Source organism: Rissa tridactyla, chromosome 8 (assembly GCF_028500815.1).
Source record: "Rissa tridactyla isolate bRisTri1 chromosome 8, bRisTri1.patW.cur.20221130, whole genome shotgun sequence".
Taxonomy (NCBI): domain Eukaryota; kingdom Metazoa; phylum Chordata; class Aves; order Charadriiformes; family Laridae; genus Rissa; species Rissa tridactyla.
Window position 1 is genome coordinate 48,775,960 of NC_071473.1, and position 19,405 is coordinate 48,795,364.

At 40.6% G+C, this 19,405-nt stretch overlaps 1 protein-coding gene across 5 annotated transcripts in view; it reads left to right on the top strand.

Annotated features, from left to right (window-relative positions):
• Positions 1 to 19,405, top strand: part of ZFYVE9 (zinc finger FYVE-type containing 9) — a 60,688-nt gene that overhangs the window by 36,909 nt on the left and 4,374 nt on the right. For all 5 annotated transcript variants that reach the window (XM_054211801.1, XM_054211803.1, XM_054211800.1 and 2 more), the window contains 7 exons: positions 1,494 to 1,616; positions 2,864 to 3,019; positions 10,967 to 11,191; positions 13,591 to 13,673; positions 14,414 to 14,518; positions 17,240 to 17,390; positions 18,855 to 18,935. In XM_054211801.1, coding sequence (XP_054067776.1) covers positions 1,494 to 1,616; positions 2,864 to 3,019; positions 10,967 to 11,191; positions 13,591 to 13,673; positions 14,414 to 14,518; positions 17,240 to 17,390; positions 18,855 to 18,935 — 924 coding nt within the window. The remainder of the gene's footprint in view (positions 1 to 1,493; positions 1,617 to 2,863; positions 3,020 to 10,966; positions 11,192 to 13,590; positions 13,674 to 14,413; positions 14,519 to 17,239; positions 17,391 to 18,854; positions 18,936 to 19,405) is intronic.

Consider the following 19,405-nt stretch of genomic DNA (forward strand, 5'->3'; position numbering starts at 1 on the left):
ACTTCAGTCCAGAAATATGTGCTAATTTCTTCACTAATCGGACTGTGGGGAATGTTTCACACAGAGATACATTTTAATTAGCCTTATGAATATTCATGCTTCCTTTCTCTGCAATTCTCTTGGAACATCCGCTCTGTCTGAGGCATCCCCAAGCACTGCATTCAACAGCACTATTGCACATCTTGGCCCACAGTGAAGCTTTTAGCAATTGTGATGTCCCTCCCAGAGTATCTAAGTGGAGGAGAATTCAGAAAATTAAAAACTAATTTTTAAAAGGTTAAAAAAAATGTATGTGTTTATCTGACAGTTGCTTTCCACAATCTGATTCATGATATCCTTTAATACGTTCCTGGGACTAACTTATTTTTTCATCTTTGATTTTTTTTTTTATTCCTATTAAATATTTTGCTGCTACAGTGCATTTCTAATGTTAAGCTGGAAGTAACCTTTTATTGCAGAATAGTGTCAAAACCAAAATGTGAGCAGCATTTAATTTCAAAACAAATCTGTTCCATCCTGTGTTAGCTGTTCATGTGGGTGCCTGATTATTCAGTCTCCTTCACAAAAAAGGAGCGAAACTACAGTATACTTTTCAGCTTTTGTATAGATAACCTCATATAAATCATATTATGCATGCTAAGTTGATTTTGTTTCATATGCTGTCACATACTGGATTTTTCTTTGCAGCATTTTACTTCTGATATTCTAATTCTATTTAAAAAGATTCCAAAAATATTTTTCACATTAGAAAGCAAAATTACCTTTTTTTCTAGATAATTTCACTTGGAAAGGCAATACATTTCGTTCAAAATCTGTTTTCATCAGTGTAATTATTTTTTCTTAAAGCTTAAATGCAGAGTAGATTATAATCACATGGATGAAAAATTTTAATTTGCGAGTTATCTAGGTCTAATCATAGAGGGACACTACAGACATCTTTGAAGTTTCATGTTGGGATCTACTTTGCGCTGGATTTAGACCTTCTGTGGCTTATAAAAAATGTTGCTTTATATAGTGCTCCCCTCTTTGTTGTCTCCCCAGTAGTTAATGCACAGAAAGTGTAAGTTATGTGACATCGAGATAGACCATGTGCTGGTGTTAGTAGTCCAGGACTGATGCTCTTCTGCTTTACTGTGATATAAATAACAGTTGTTAACTTCTTTGTCACTTGGGATTTCAGTTGACACCATGACATGTTTCTCAATTTGATTTCCATTTTCTCCCCCAGTTGATATAAAAAAGTTGATTTATAAAACAAGCTGCACTTCTCTAAAGGATGTGCAGTGGTTATGCACGTAAATGCTATTGAAGTTTGAAAATACCACCCTAGGAAACAATCAATCAAACCAGCAACACTTAAATAAGTTGTTTTTGTTTTTTTTTAAAGGTCAAAAAAGTAAAAGGCATCAGAATCTGGGTTATCTGATTATAATGTAGAGTACTGTACCAGTAAGTTAAGGACTTCACTGTGTGTTTACTTGTTTCTTTCATAGACTATGCTGTAGAAGAGAGACCTTCTCAGATCTCTGTCATGCAGCAGCTGGAGGATGGTGGCCCTGACCCTCTTGTATTTGTTTTAAATGCTAATTTGCTGTCCATGGTGAAAATAGTAAATTGTAAGTTTTTATTATTAAATAAGGCTTGGGGTATGAGCGGGGAAATGTCATATATATTATTATAGGAACAGCAGCATTTTTATTTGGTAGGATAGTCTCGGAAAATGTACATGGATTGAAAACTCCATACCTAGCCATATTAAGTTAAAGTATAAAAGGCTCTTTTCCAGTGCTTTAGACATCAATACAGATAATTTAGTGTAGAAAATATAAACTAGACTGACAGAGCCACCAGTCTCAGGTTTGGAGATCAGTGTCTCCTGTCCAACTTGGTAGGGCAGGAGGTATTTTATCCCTCCTTCTTTCTTTGGTTGCTTAACTTATTTCCCTGTCATCCCCTTCTGGAAAAAGCAGATAGGATCTGATAGTTATGCGCAGGTTCCATTCCGCTGTGCACCTCTTCTATCTTTTTCTGTACTCTGTGTGTGTGTGTACATGCGCTGAGGGAGGGAGGGAGGAATGAATGGCATTCAGGTGGTAGAGATGGCTTCTCATGTTAGTACTTCACTTCATCTCTGCTGGATAAAACGTTATTTGAGAAATTGAGGATGGTTTTGCAGTAAAATATTTTGTTTCTTTGAAAAGTTCATACAATAAATTAAGATGTTGTTTATAAACCTTTCAGCATCTGGTTAGATAGCAGTACAATTTTGTACATCTATATAAAAATGTAATTAGTATGCATATTAGATGAAAGATTTTATTTCAGTAACTTAGTATTCTCAACAAATCAATTGTGAAGCTTAGAGCATGTGTCATCACTAACATTCATGGAAGCAGAACAACGCAGTGACGTCTCATGAAGACGCCTATCCATCTTAAGCTATCGCTTTTAGGAGAGAGATATCACTGTCTGAAACCGGTTTAGCTGTCAGGATCATGATACGTACAGCCAACAGCCTGGCCTTTTCACAGGTTCCTTCATGTCCATTTAAATCCTGTCCTTTAATTTGGATACAGAAACTGCTAAAAGTCTGCTCTGTGGTGTTAATCCCACAATCTGACTGGAAGCTGTAATGATCTGACTCTTCCTTAGCTCTAAACTGGACATTATTGAGCTGCTTTTGTTTTGGATGTGCTTGCTTGGAAGCTAGCGGATTTAGAACCTAATTTGTCTGTGTGACAGGTATCACAACCAAACATGCTGTAAAACTGATTCTTGAAAGAGCTGTCTTCCTGTAGTGAAATTTAGGCATATTTTATGAAATACTGATCTTCTGTTCTGATACACGTTTTCCTCTTCGCAGACGTGAACAGGAAGTGCTGGTGTTTCACAACAAAAGGCATGCATGCGGTGGGGCAGTCGGAGATAGTCATTCTCTTGCAGTGTTTGCCTGATGAAAAATGTTTGCCTAAGGACATCTTTAACCATTTTGTGCAACTTTACCGGGATGCCTTAGCAGGTAGGAGAAATGCTCTCTGTTAAAAATGGTTTGGATAGATGATGGTACTGGGTCAGATACTCGCATTTTTGTCATTTAGCAAATGGCTATTTTTGTATAAAAGATTATAAAAAGAGAATAAGGATCAAAGCTGTTTAGGGGGCTGAGTTGTTACTGGTTATTAGTATCCTGTGTTATACAGAGCTCACCAAATAAAAGCATTAACGAGGTGCTGGTAACCTGGGGAGCTGCTCTAAAGATCTTCCAGCCTTCCTCTGGGCGCCAGCAGAACAGAGAAGTTTGGGCTATAAAGGCCGTACATAGACTATTACAGCAATGGAGCAGGAGGACTCTGCCTGTGACAGCTTTGTGTTCAGCAGCCATCGCTGACTGCCTGCTCTGGCTGCTCCTGCTGGGTGCTGTGCTAGGTGCTGGGGTAAGAGTTTGAATACGGTTAACATATCTGAAATTAGTACGGTATTTCATTTAGCAGTAAGTGTAGCAGGATACGCAGCAGGACTCATAGATACGCTAATGACATTGCATCTAGTAATTTTTTTTTTTTTTTTTCAAAATTTTGAGAATCCTTGTGGATAGTATGTTAAATATTCCCAAACCAAGTGGTTTAGAAATTTGATTCCCACATTGTCTGTGTCTATCACCACATTAAGGAGATACTATTTGTATTTTAAAGTAATACACATATATCTGTATATGTGTGCCTGGAATTAATTGTAGGGCATTGCAGAAATTATCCCTTTATCCCTGAATTTTAGTATCTCAATTGCAAGACTGTGTTATGTAAACCTTTACACATTTTACATTTACTGAGTAAATGGGCTTCCACTTTTTGCTATTGTTGGACCTCAGAATTCAAGAAGTATTGTATAAGGAAAAATGCGAGTATTTGGTTCCACAGATTAGAAAATAAAGCTAGCTTTCCGGAGGTGAAATTGGATCACATTAAGGTTATATACTGAAAATATATTTATGAAGGGTTCTGCATATCATTTGCAATGCCTTTGGAGTGACTGAATCCAACACTTTAATAAAGTAATGAAAAAGATCTTTGTTTCCTAAAATGTCTTGATACAACAAAGGTCAGCTTGTCGAGAGACGTTGCCACGTTCAGAATGTGCTATTATTATGAATCATAATGGATCTCATGTACACTGGAAACAAATATCTTTCCAAACTTCATGTTACTTGCAATGCTTTATCTTCTAATGGTTATGTTATTCAGAGGGAGATAGACATGAAGAATTGCATACGTGTGTGTGTATGCGTGTGTATACATATATTGCAGCTATAAATCCAGCTTGGTGTGTATATTGCAATGAAATTCTGTATAATTACACTACAGAAATACATAATTTATAACTCCTACATAATGTATTTGGAATTCTTTTTTTAGTGCGCTAGTGGTAGTAATTTGATATTGTACAATTGCACTGGTGGAAATAGCTGCCTACTATGGTACAATTCTTAATCAGAAACCAAATTTCACTGTTTAAGAATTCCACTGTGTAATGTTCTTTTGGTAGGATTTGCTCCGTGTTGTATTTCAGAGATGTAGCAGAAGTAGACAGACAGCGTGAGTTGCTATGTAATACCAGACCGTACGGAAATTTTTGCAGAACATAGCACCTTGTTAAATTCCCATAGCATTTTGTAATGCAGTCTCTCAATATCCATCCTTTTTTCTTTCCAAGTTATGTGTGTTTGGGAGGAAGAAGTATATATTAGCATATTTGCAGCTGTTTTAAACGTTATTCAGCCAGAGAGAGAGGATGGATATGATGCTGTAGGGGTTTCACTTTGGTGGCTGTAATCCCTTGGAAGCGGTTAGCACTTTGCATGCTGTTCTAGATGGAGCCGGGCTTCCAAAGTTGTTCATTTCAGAGGTACTGCAGCTCTCCTGGCAATTAGATGATAGACATTTAGAGTAAACGAGAATTCCCACTGGAAGTTAGAGACTATTTAAAACCCTGCCTCACAGTTTCATTTTTCATTATATAATGTATTGGTTTAAATTTGTTTTGTCATCAGGAAACTGATAAATTCTGTAGAAGTTTTTTATTTATCTCCTTTAGTAAATGCTTTCTTAAAAACCGTCATAAAATAAAAAGACAAGTATAGTATTTTTTATTGGAATGGAAACAAGAATTACTTCTAGTGATGTTGATTTTGTTTCGTAGTGATTTGGGGTTTCTTGGTTTTGTTTTCAGCAGTGGAAAATACAGCATTCCCCTTTTGTTTATTTAAGTAAATCCCATATCTATAGCGATTTATTTTTTTCATGAGTCGCATGAGTCAAGTTTTCATGAGTCAAGTTTGAATTCTGCATTCAAGCCTGCACAAACCTGTATATACTTGTGCCTCTTCCCAGGTGTTTCTGCTTTCCTTAGAGGATAACCTGTTCCTTGCGGCCGAGTCGTGTCCTCTGTGCTAGTTACTGCTCCCAGCTGCTGGCAGAGTGTGGGTCTAACATCTGCACGCAGCAGCAGCGGAGCCCAGGCCTCAAACCTGCAGGCAGGAGCGTTTAGTCTGTACGCTCAACGCTTTGCAGTTTGTCCTTCGGAGTCATCTCCTGTTTCAGCGTGGATAAGATGTCGGTCTGGGGCAGCGCCGCCCTCAACCTTCACCAGTTTTCTTATGGGAAGTCCTCAACCTCAAGCTGCAGGCTGGTGTTAGGACTTTATAGTTGTAAAATAACAGAGAGATTTTGAAGGAAAAATGGCATTTTTCACTATAGGTTGTATGTATGTGAGTTATAATAAATTGTGAAGTTGTTAATTAAGGCAAGTATTAATTGCTGTTCAGTTTCCATCACTTTATTTTTCCTCTGGCTCTTCTGTCATCGAGCTCCCTGCTGTGTTGCTTTTCTTGTTTGGAAATTGAAAGCTAATGATTTCTGTTGTGGTTGTAGTAGTTGTACTGTTGTAGTAGTAATCCCACGATTATCCTTGTCTGTTGGCTATAAGCCTGGCAGGAGGTCTAGTGAATGGAAAAATGAGAACTTCTGTCCGTCTGAATGGGTACTTTGAAGCAGTTGGATGTGTTAATATAGAGCTGCCAGATATGCCCTAGTGCATCAACTCTTTGGTGGAATACAATAAATGCTACTGTTACTTTTGTAGTGAAAATGCAAATCTGGCAACTGCTTGAAATGGCTTTGTGATCTCCCTGGTTTTGGGGATATTCTGGGTGAGGGTGGATGTATCCCAGTCACAGTTTTGTGTATTTTTTACCTAGCCTGGTTTCAATTAAGCAAGACGGTGGCTAATACAGAACAGATCTATAAAGACGCCCATGTAGATGTTCTGAACAGAGAACAGATGAACTGAGTGAGTAACACACACCTGCAACTGTAATGTGGAAAGATGGATACAAAAATCAAACATCATATAAGGTGTGGATTGGAGTGATTGGGAGACTGCCACAGGCTAGTCTGAGGAAGTTCCAGATGCTGGTAACTGCTACTCACAGTGATAGTAAGTGAAGCATTATGCCCCTTGGCCCTTGTTCTTTCCAAATTACTTGCTAAAGTGTTTTCGATAAAAAGATGCTGAGTATGGTCAGAACTTTGAATGTTGAGTTTCACATGTTTTTTCTCAGTGTTGGCATCTGCTACAGATGTGTTGTGCCATCAAGTTACATTCATGGTCTTGTCTCTTCTGTGGCTCTTGGTGTGGTAGCGACTGGGTTGGTATTGCTTTTCCAGAGAGTATGGGCTCATTGGCTCTTGAAGAAAATCCATCTGGCAGGATTGTTCCCAGGTGAATATTGCTTTCCATCTCTTGCTACAGAACTAGGATACTTGGTTCTTCAGGGTGCTGGCGTGGTGTTTGGTACTTGGCCGTCCTTCGTTGTTACTGATGGCAGTGGAATGAGGTCAGCCAGGTGCAGGTAACTTCCCCAAGCCGCGTATGTGTGCCTTCCCTCAGGCTGGATGCTAATACCAGCTTTTTCACCTGGGATTAACCAAAAGATACGAAGCATACATTAGGAATTTAACCTCAGTGTTTTTGGTAAAAGCACCTAACTGGATTCACCACATGTTGAGGACAATAAACAAATGCAGAAATATTTATTTATTTACCTTTCCTGGTATAAACTGTTTATTTGAGTTCAGACGGATTGCTAAACTTATATGCAAAGTACATTGCTCATCAGAGGATGATACCTAAGTGAAGAATTCAAAACCACATGGACGATGACTGAAGAGAAAGTCACATCAGTGGATAAAAGCATGTTATTTTAAAGGACTTTATAGAGCTTCTTAGGGTTTAAAGTCAAGGGTAACCCAGCATAATTGAGAAGAAAATAAGTACTGACCTCCTGCAGACCTGCTTTAGATGCATCATGCACACTTAAGGCGCTTCCTAAATAATATCAATAGTCTGATGTCAGGTGGTGGAAGTTAATATAAGGAAAGGCACCTTTCTGTTCACTCTGAGATTACCTCTTTGGAAAGGAAGTTGTCATACTTTGTGAATTAATTTACATGCTTTTGGGGAGGATAGCTTTTTGGAAGGTTTCTCTGACAGCTACACTTTCTCTACAAGCCTCTGAAACACAGTTATATGCTTAAAATATGTAACAGTGCAGTGGGTTGAGTTTGACCATGCTAAGTTGGTAATAGCAACTTTGCAGTGGGGCCTTGACTTGGAACCACCTTCAAAGACGTGGCAGGAAAGGCTGACAGCCCCTGGTTAGTACAGAAATGTTTGTGGGACTAGCCCAGAGTCCAAAGAGGCTTTTTGCCTTGTGTTTGCTGGTTGAAAAGGGCCCTAGAGAGGAAAACGCTTGATTCTTCCCATGCTCTCCACACAGCAGGCTCTTGCACTCTCTTTTAATGATGAAGTGCAGCACAACTACCTAATCCCAATAGCTTGTTCTCTCAATAGCGGTAACCTATTGGAGCTTGAACTGTGCGAGCTGCTTGTGTCAAAAGGAGTAATTTAGAATGCTTATGTGGCTTATGGTAGCAAAGTGCTGAACAGCTGAGTTGCACATTCCACTCTGAGGGTTTTTTTCATGTTTCTGTTGGCTGCAAGAATTCTTGTTAAGGCATCCCAAGCGTGTGAGCCTTGAATCTCCGTCTCCTGAAACGGAAAAAATAAGTAGTCGTCCCCTTCTGCTGCAGCACTTGGCATCAGTCACAAGTGGAAATGTCTGATTGCTTTGTCATCCCAGTGGGCAGTACCACACATCGCAGAACTATGTGGTATTGTACAGCTTCGCTTTGCCTAACCCCTTTCATGCAGAAAATACTTCAGAAAAGGGTGCAGAATTCAATTCAGTTTATCAGTTCATACACTTTGTACATTTTAACGTTAGAAAGGATTATGGTGGTCATGTTGTTGGAACTGTGAAGCTCACCAAGTAATTTTACTATCAGGCCTGTAGCTTCTATTTGAGTAAGAACAGATGGGAAGGGAAAAAGGAAGTATAAATGAAGAAGAGGAGATTAGTGAGGGTAGGTGGGAACTGCAAAAGCAAACGAGTGGAGTTGAGATAGAAAGGTGCCAGCAGCTATTTTAGATAAGAGAAAATCTTTTTCATGAACACCAATTGATACATCAGTTTGCACTCACTAGCAAGATGCCTGAGTTGGTGCATTAGCAGTGTATTCACTGAGCAGGCAATAGTGTCACAGCACAGGCTGACACAGAAATGCATTTGCACATGGGCAGGATCAATGATTTTCAGCAGCTGACAACATTTGATGTGGCTCTATTAATCATGTTAGTCCTTCAGTTTGATGAGTAGCTACTTTTCATCAAGTATGCTCAGCTGAGCATTACAGAACTTGTAGCCACTGTAAGAGTTCTGGAATTTGATCTGAGCTGATGGTGTCAGTTCTGGCTTGTGTTTATCTGTAAAATTACAAATCAGCTTCACAGGATAGTGGCAAGCCATGAATGAACTGCACTCTGCCATGGGGTACCGGGGCTGCTGCAGCTCCTTTTAACGGAGAACTTGAGAACTTGGTTTGTGCAGCATCTTGTGGGCACAGAAAAAAAATGAAAAAAATTCACTAAGGTGCCCACAAATTTGAATAGCAAGGAAACCCCTGAACTTATTTGTTAGTTGGAGTATAAAAGAAGCCTTTTGTTTACAGACCTGCCAGTAACTCGATTTAAAGCTGGAGTTCCCAAGGTCATGTGAAGGAAGCAATATTTGGTGGTGATAGTGCCAAGGGGGTCTGGAGGAATGCAAAGTAGCATGGCCACACCTCCGGAGCGAGGGCAGGAATAGCTGTATTGTTCTCATGAGGGTGCTGGCTTCATGGAGAGTTGCTGTGACTTGGGACTTTCATAGGAGATCAGTGTAAAGGACAGACATGAAAGGACTCATTGGTTAACCTTTCCTTTGCTGACCAAAACTGTGCCTACTGTATTTCTTTTCCTTGCATTTGGAGTATGCTCCGTGTAAAAACGGAGAAGGCTTAAACTTGAAGATCGGACCTGTATTACTGAGGATGTCAAAGTTGCACTTCTGTGGCTTACTTAAAACCTAGTGTTTGTGTGTCTGTCTCTTGTGTGTAAAAGGGAGAAACCCTTCAGTTACTGTCCCGTTGATGTGCATTTTGGAGACATGCACATCACTGCCTTGAGGTCAAATGCAAACACTCCATTATGAGGTGGTGGAGAAAGAGCAGAAACTCCTACTTAGCAGTCTCTCTGTCTGCAGGTGGGAAAGCCTGGGATTACTGCAGGAGCCCGGGAGGCCTGCACGAGTGCCTCAAACCCACGTGATTCCTCATGAGTGGTGTGATCAGCCACACCGTGCTCTCTGAAATTACTTTGAGAGCAAATCAACACTATTAATATTCACATCTTCCTATGGAGAATTGTGATCAGCTGTTCTGTACTTTATTTGCATGCTGTTGTTGTCATTTGATAAAAGGAATCACACCATGGTTCTTTGCTTCAATGTTAAATGCTGCGTTGGATGCTATAATAATCTAATCAACATTCAGATTCATTCAGCCATTCCAGTGTAAACACTTTCGGAAATTAAGAGCATCAAAGAATAAAAATGTGAGTAAAAATTAGTGATGTTTCTCCCCTGTGTCTCTCTCAGTTGCGTTTTACATTAAGTGTACTAATTAAATAAACACTCTTTTGTGTAATTCGTAAAATGACCCAGATCTTCAATATGTGCCTGAGCAGGCACCCCAGTGGTTTGTCTAAATGGAAGGACAACCAGTGGGCATTAATCGTTTGATCGGGTGCACATCTCTCTCCCATCGCAGCTGGGTCTAAAAGTTTAGTTCAGTCAACAGCAGCTTCTGCAGTGGAAACCCCTTGAATACCTGGAGGACACTGAAAACAGGCTTTCTTTGGGTGCTTTTATAGTGCCAGGGGGAGGTTGCAGGTACCGCTTCCTTAGCAGCAATACTGCTTGAGCTCTCATTACTCTTCCCTGGCTATCCCCGGGATGCATGATCCTCTCCATTACACCGCCTCTACTGCTGGGAACAAGCAGATCTCCGTGAAAGTGGCAGATCACAGAAATGGATGACGTTTGTGTCCCTCCCTGCTCCCCCGGGAAGGGTGGTACATCTGTGGTTGTATGTACTGTCCTGGGAACACTTGCAGGCACGGCTTAGACAGGCACAGAAATGAAGGAGTGTGTGCATGTTCCTACAAAACTGACTTCCTAACAGTGATAGTCACTAAGTACATGTGGCACCAAAGGTGGACCAACTGGAGATACTGTGGCTTTGGTGGCTGTAGTCTGCAGCAGTTATTCCATAACAGATTACGCACTTTTGCACAGGAGGTAACCTGAGCCCCTCTGTGCAGCAGATCTTTGTTTCTTGTGTGATTAATAGATAGTGCTTCAGGAAGCAAAGCAAGTTTAATATGGTTTGGGTTTTTTTTCCCTTTTGAAAAACTCTATGAATTCCTGATATAGCTTTCAATCTTGTGAAGTAATGAATATTTTTGTTCATAGGTAACGTTGTGGGCAATCTGGGACACTCCTTTTTCAGCCAGAGCTTCCTTGGAAGCAAAGAACATGGAGGGTTCTTGTACGTTGCAGCTACGTATCAGTCCCTGCAAGACCTGGTGCTCCCAACCCCACCGTACTTGTTTGGCATCCTCATTCAGAAATGGGAGACTCCCTGGGCTAAAGTGTTCCCCATTCGGCTGATGCTGAGACTTGGAGCTGAATACAGACGTAAGTAACATTCTTTTAGCTGCAATTATTTCTGCAGGAGAATATATTCCGGTTTAGAGCACACGCACCCAGTCCTAAATTGTTACCTATCAAAGCCGCACAAGTTTAACCAGGCAATTAAAAATTGTATTTCATACCCACATGGCATCCAGCTAGCAGCACGGCAGTACTGAGGTTGTGATACGACCTACAGCCTTTTTTACAGCTGTATTGCTTGATCAGGGCGATTTTTGTGGACACAAATTTAGTTCTGAGCAGCTGTTTGTAGTTCACAAACCTGAAAGAATTATGTGCAAAACGAGTCTTATTTAGCTGGTGCAATTAGGACGAGGGAGAGCCTTTGATACGTTAAGCTTTTTCCGTGTTGAAATGAAAGAGCGTTTCCTTTTAGGTTTTTAAAACCACACTCATTTTCCAGAGAGTTACAATAAGTGTGCAGGGGCAACTGACGTGGCAGTTTATTGCAAAAATTCTGTTGCAACTATTAACAAGTAGTCTGGAGAGAGTGTTTCAGCTGAACAAAATTTTAGCAGTTAGCATGAAATTAGCATAAAATAAGGATAAAATCTTTTTCAAAAGCATTTGCCATCACTGGAGCAAAGAGATTGTTGTAAGTCTGTCCATCACGATGGACCAAAACTTTGCTTGTCTTGCTCATCTGCTGTTTTAATTGGCACATCTTGTAAATCCGAATGACTATGAAAATGGTCTGTTGTTAATATTTTTCAAAAAGTGTTAGAATATATTTTATAGGCATTTGTAAATTTAACTTGTGATGCTTAGGGAGCATTGGGAATTTTTTATAAAATATATATGCTACTGGTGAGGAAAAAGAAAAATCTTCAAAATTGGCTTTCTGAGGATAAAGACTAGGTTAAAATTGTCCCAAGAAACATTAGTGTTAAAGGTGTTTAAGTTTTTGTGTGTGTGAGGTTTTTAAGTAGTGTATTTATTCCTCTCAACATTTAGAAAAACAAACAAAGATGCTCATATTTTGGATGTGACATCTGTTTTTGAGCACAGAACCAAATGTTTTGGTATTCACAGACAGAAGTACCTGCTCTGAATGCGCTGGGAAGCTGGGGGTTGAATTACTTCTATAGCTGTGGGTTGGATTCAGGCATGTTCACTTGCACTGTGACAGAGCTGACTGCAGATCACTTCCTCAGTCCCCTCTCGGAAGGGGCTGCATTTGTGTCACAGGTTTCCTTGGGTGCATCTTCTTTTCTGGTGGAATTGTCAGATTTTGGGCATTTGTCCAGTGCTGCTGAACGCACAGCAGATCAGGTGCAGGAGTACTTTGGGGTGCTAGCTGTCCCGAAAACATCTGCTGAGCATCTGCTGATCAGCTGTGTCTCTCAAGCAGAGGGAATTCAGCGCATCTGGGACGTAGCTGAGCTGCTGTGTGCATCCAGGGTGGCGGACACGGGAAATTCAGCACTTCTTGGTGCCTCAGGACACTGTGCATGAGTTGGTCAGCTGTAGGGGGCACGTGTAGGAGCTGCGATGCTTTCCAGATCATCAGTGTGCAGTAGCTGGAGCTTATTTCTATCAGGAAATCCTGATGATGTTCTTCAAATCTGCTGAGCGTTTTACAGCCCCTTCTGACTACAAGGGGAACTGTGAAGACGTGTGGCATTTTGGGAAGTCAGGCTGAGTGTTTGCCTGAGGATAGTTTAGGAACCTTTCTTCAAACATGTGTTTAGCAAACTTTGGCATTACATATTACTGCATGAGTCATGTTTCAAGCACTGTTACGGCTTCTGCTGCAACATAATGCAATGTAGCCAGGTCCATACACTACACTTTGAATTGCGTCATAGATGTAAGTGTGCCCCTCAGCCAAGGAATGCAGGTATTTTGCGTTGCCGACATACCATAAATGTAATTTTAATTGGTTTTTATAGACTCCCGTAGGGAATTTGCCACGTTCTCATGAAATTATGAAAACAAAAAATGAAATAATCTCAGTATTATCATTTGAATGTCACACGTCAGCCACAGAAGCTAAAGGCTTATGATGCTATAGCGGAGAGCAGCAGGCTGGTCATAAAAAAGGGAGAAGCCGTTTCCAAGAAGCAGCCTGAGAAAAACATTTAGAAAGGTCATCTTTGCAATCACTGTCCCGATCGCTAGGTTTCGGGCTTGCAGTGTGGCACTTGTAAGCATTCCACATAGTTCTCCTTACTGTTTCTAGTGTGGTGGGTAAGGAGCCATGAGATGTGTAAGGTGCATTATAATGTTAAACCCTTCTTCCCTTTTGCTTTTTAAACTCTGGTCTTCTTTCCAATCTCGTCTTTTGCTGCTGCTTACCATATTCGACTGAGGAGATTGTATTTGAGTCTGGTTTTGCAGAACCTGAGTATGCATCTGATCGTTACTGTTTTATTTTATCCTAGTTTATCCATGCCCACTTTTTAGTGTCAGATTTCGTAAGCCTTTGTTTGGAGAGACTGGACACACGATCATGAACCTTCTTGCAGTAAGTGCTGAGACTGAGTTTGCACGTTCCATCGGTGTGAGTGGATCAATGTGGGGAGAACTGTACTCCAGTGGCACATAGTAGCTGGCATCTTTGGAAGATGACAAGAGGAAATAGTGGGCATTTGGGTGAATTTACCTGCTGTTGCTGATATTGGATGTTAGCTTTCGACAACACGGTGAATTGTAAAAAGGTACCCAAATAAACATCCAAAACCTGGCCACCTGAGAATGTCTGGATCCGGAAACAAGCGCAGTAGGTGTTCAGATTCCTTCCTCAGAAGTGCTAGGTCATCACAGTGTGCAGTCACAGCTCTTTGATTATACTTCAACTGAAGCAAAGTTACTAGTTCTACTTTGCTAATGTTTTCAATATAGAAAATTTTCTTGGATGCATGACTTAATTTCACTGCTAGAAACACCAATAACTCTATCCAGTAATGTAACAGAACAGAGAGAGCAAATTTTCTTACATACAGTGATGACATTCAAGGCTGGAGAAAAATAATTGTGCTGTAAGAAAATCAGTGAAATGGCTAACAGTCATGATGATGGTTTTTCATTTGTGTACTGCAATTAATGTAGGTTACAAGCTGTGATGGCTCCATTCCTCCCTGCCTTTCAGTCACTGATTACAATTATTTTAATGGGCTAACTAGGAGTCACTGGGATAGTTATGAAACCTACAGTGCTAATGTTGGTCATCGTGCCTAACCTTTAAAAATTTGTTTTAATTACCAGGACTTCAGAAATTACCAGTACACACTGCCGGTGGTCCAAGGTTTAGTGGTTGATATGGAGGTCAGAAAAACCAGCATCAAAATTCCCAGCAACAGATACAATGAGGTAATGCTTATAAGAAATACATTTGTCTACAGTTTTTTGTGGTTGGAGGACCTGGCTTCTAAAGGAATTTTATTTTATTCATTACCACTAGGGAAAACTGCCTCAAAAGCAAATGGTAAATGCATGATGCGCACGTGTTTTGAGAGTGAATGAGGGTGGCTCCACAGGAAGAATGCAATTCAATTTAGTATTAATGAAATTCTTGAACTCTTTTTTTTCAGGTTTTTTAACTGTTTACATATAGTGTGTAATTGTAAATAATAGAAAATACTGGTTTGATTTGAACAAATATGTTGAAAAACTTTATGCTTGAGGTAAACTAGGAGGAAAACGTAGATTAGCTTTTCTCGTGTATCTTGTGTGTGCTTACTCGAAGCATTTATTAGTATTTTCTGGGTTGCTATTTATTTTATGTAAAATTTCTCCCAACATCTAGATTTTATACATGATTTCTGATGTGAAAAAATCAGAGTCTTTAGGATTTAGTGCTGCGGAAAATGCTTAGTGACAAGATAGTAGAACAATAATGAAAGAGAGCAATGGAGAAGGTGATTGATTTTCGCGGTCTGAATAAAGAGAAGGGGGTAACTTGGTATTTTGAAACTAATCAGCGTTTGGGGTGAGAGCAAAGCTCCTGGGCAAAATGGTATTTGTAGAAGTCCTTGAATATCAGAGCAGAACACAGCTTTATCTCAAGAGAATATTTCCCTGCAAGAAGCATTAAGTAAATTAACAGTGAGAATAAAGAAATAAATTGGGAAAAAAAAGGAAAAAGTTGTTCTTACGTGAAGTTTGAAAAAGCTGAAACTGATGAAGCAAGAAGATAAAGGGTCTGTTAAAAGGTGCATTAATTCTTGATGCAGTTGTGAGCAGAAGGAAAAGGTCAGTAAACTGTGCATGAATTAAGTAGGGACTGGCACACGAGATGCAGTTTAGGGCTAGCGGTGCCTGGCGGTTCTGCGTTGGACATCGCACTAAGCCGGACTGTGAGGAAATCCCCGTGTTACGCAGCTCAGCAAAATCTGCGCGTCAGGACTGGGCTCTCTTTACAGCGTGAAGTAAGAGTTCAGCTTTTTAAATGAAGGAAATTTAACGTTGTTGCTTGCAATCCAGTTGAAAGGTTGAATTACTAGAAATTTTTCGTCTGAGTTCAGTTTGAATTGAGATGAATTAAATCACAAGACCTTTGCTTTTTTTCTCATGTAAAGTGCCATTTAATTCGAAAACAGTGTCACTCAAACTATCTAGAAAGCGAAAAACTCATTTTAAATCTCATGCATGGATTAAATGTGGAGAATTCAGACCGTAATTAACAAATTAAACACTAATATATAGTTTTTCTATCAAATACCTATTTTTATCGTCAAAGCTATTTTAATTTTCCACAACTTCTAGCGATACTTAGTTGCCTGTTTAGTTCGGCAGAAAAGGTGACTGTTGTTTTTTAATCAGCTGCCTTGTTTACAAAGTACAGTTGCCATGTCCAGTTGTTTCTTCTTGTGCTAAAGGCAACTTCTGGTCTCCATAAAGACGGCGGCTGTTGAGCTAAAATCTTGTTTCTGGAGCATGACATGATAAACTAGATAATGAAATACACTTTTGTCTGATGCAAAATCTTAATTAAGTTTCCTCCCCAAACATTACACCTGCGCACATTTGTCAATAGCGAGCATCAGCTAATGTTCCTGACGCTATAATTAAGGTTTTATGTTAGACTGGGAGAGACAAATGTGTTGTGTGTAGCGTGCATGCTTATCAGCCACAGGAGGCAGAGGGTGGGAGTATGAGTGCTGTGCAGAGATGTCAAATAATTCAGCATTTTCCTTCTCCTCGGGGTTTTCACTGGGGGTGGGGGGGGATAGTTTATTTGCCTTTTTTTGTGTGTTTGTTTCTTTTAAGCAAACATACGGGTTTTGGTTTTGAAACAAATTCCAGAGATAGGTGACTCCTTCAGTTTTCTTTTGGATGAAAAATCTCATACTCTGAGCTTCCATGAAGATGAAGAGAGGAGAAAAGGAAAGAAGCTCTATAATTTACAAGAATATTATGTCAAGGCGTGTAACTAGGTTTTTGTTAGATAATAATCAGCAAAACTGAAATGCAGATACATCACAAATGCTTTTGGATGCTCTTTGGAGGTCTCCTTTGCAGAGAATTAAAATTATTTCTGGATGTCTGTGATTCAGCTCTTTCTTAAAAGTCTTCGAATTGGGAACACTGATCCCAGTTTCACCGATGGGTGCAGGGGAAGCACAGAGACCCGAAAGCTTTGGCGTCTGATCCCGGCAGAACCAGGATTAAATGCCACAAGCCAGTCTAGCACTGAACTGTGGAGGCAGCATTTATGATTTATGTCATAAACAACTGTAGTTGCGGAAACAAGCCAGATATTTCCTCCCAAGGTTTTTTTAACATTTTTTTCCTGTGAATTTATTTTTTAAAACCAGCTAGAGATAATAGCTTTTCCAGTCCGTATAGCTCAGCTATCCCTTATACCATTTATCTTAATTACATAAAAGGTGGCACTTCAAAGCATCTAGACAGTGTAAGACCTGAACCCTCTTTTCAAAAGCAGTTTATGGTTCCGAGTGCTAAAATCTGACACGAGAATATGAGCACTGTTGAGAAGCTCGCTCAGTCCCATTAAACTGTTCCAAGAATCACCTATTTATGGTAGCGCTTGACGAACTGGGTAGAAATGGTAAACCTTTTTGTTTGCAGATGATGAAAGCCATGAACAAATCCAACGAGCATGTTCTAGCAGGGGGCGCGTGCTTCAACGAGAAAGCAGACTCGCATCTGGTGTGCGTTCAGAATGATGACGGGAATTACCAGACGCAGGCCATCAGCATCCATAATCAGCCGAGGAAGGGTGAGAACGAGGGTTCACGAGGAGGCCGCTCCCTCCCGGCGCCCTGCGTGACTCCTTTGCCGTTTGTGTTACCGTTCCAGCGTGTGGCTTTGTCAGTCGGTCAGAACTGGATTTGTCTGCATTTCACGGAGTTTCTCTTGGACATTCAGAGAAACTACTTGTGACTGCTGGCGTTACTGAGTGGGCGGCTTTGGGAGTTAGACAGGCAACACAAGGAACAGTCACACGTTGCTCTGTCTGCCCTTTACCCCCTTGGTGTTTTATTCCCCTTGCAGAATCCATGATCTCAGATGTCAGGGAGCACGCTGGGCAATTTGCATCCTGTGTACAGTCCACATCATGCTTCTCTAGGTCAACGGTGCTCTTCTGAATTTGTCTGAGAGATGTTCTAGCAACTTCATAGATCAAGCAGACCTAAAATAAAGCCCGTAACGGCTTGCTCCCGTGTAAATACGGTAATACCGCTTGCACAATACAGCTCAGGTCTTGCGGTGCTCCAGAGGTCACGGTGCTGTAAGTGGCTTAGGCAACATCGCTACATTAATAATGAGAGCTGTCTTTGGCATTATTGGAGACTACAGGGGAGGCTGTGGTTGCCTCTGCTTAACCTGGCCTATGTGAAAAGACAAAGATTAGATTTAGTGTAAGAGAAAGGTAAATAGGAATAACCAAAGACAGCAGCATTTTAATAATGCATCTTCAAGAAACTCCTCGTGTTCACCTCAATCAGACCATCTAATTTCCAGGCTTTATTTTTGTTAGAGTAGGCTGAAAGGCTGCAGCAGCAGTGTGCTGAGAATTTAAATGTTGTGGTTTTGGGGAAGATTTCTGGCAAAGACATTTATGCTATCTCCAAACGAGAACAAGCAAGACAGAGGCCAACTTTTATGTTTTGCAAGTATCCCCAGTCACTCCAGTGAGTATTCCCTGGCACGGCGTGTCACTCAGATCTGACTTCTGGTAATTTTACATACGGGACAAGAAGAGGGATTTCCAGCAGGAAGTTCATGATGCTTAGTGGTCATTTAAGAGAATTTTACTTCGAATCATGCAGCTTTCAGCTGTGGCCGTGCCAGTGGGTTGGTGTTACAGTGTGATCCATAAACAGCTCACTCACAATCTTTGCCAGCTGTGAGGGAACATTTAGAAGTTGTTTGTGTACTTGGTCACCCTAAATTAGTAGCCCTGAAACTTAGAGGTGTGTATGGGGAGAGGGTGAGTGATGAAATATATGAGCATTTATTAAGGTTGACAAAAACTGTTGTCCAGTTTAGAAAATAACTGGGTGATTTGCCCTTCCACATCCAAGCCTGTGATGGGCGTTAGTCACCATAATTCTCAGCAGCGTTTGTCCTGATTTAGATCGTTCACCTCTCTGCGTGATAGAGCTGTGATACCTGATTCTTGTCTAAGGCATTGTTTGAGGGAAGCCTCCCTAAATCACTCCTGTCGTTGTTGTTGCAGTGACTGGTGCCAGCTTCTTTGTGTTCAGTGGAGCTTTAAAATCCTCTTCAGGCTACCTTGCCAAATCCAGTATAGTAGAAGGTAAGACATGAACTGCTTGGCGGTAACACACTGCTTCCCTCTTAGCGCGGCTCGGCTCTATAGTTGTCAGGGCTCTGCTCTTCAGCATTTGAATCATGCTGCTCCTTCAGCTTTATCCTACTTTTTAGCCACAAAAAATCTGTTTTCTTTAATGAGGAGGAACTTGTCCAGATGCTGTAGAACAGGCACACAAGAAAATGAGGGTAGGATATGAAATATATCTGTCTTGTGGGTCTGTGGTCAGTTTACTGGTTTGGGGTGAGTGAGGAAATTGTGAGCCTAAGTAAAGGAATGTCCCCTCCACCGAGCAGGAGAGGAAGCCCTGCTAAACTAACGCTGGTCCCAGCTAGCTCTGCATTATGCAAGATTACGAATGTGCATTGTTTATCTGCTGGTACGTGGGCAGACAGAACATGACAAGTTGAGATTGTTGAGCTGGCACTGCTCCGATTTGGTTTGTTCTTCTTTTA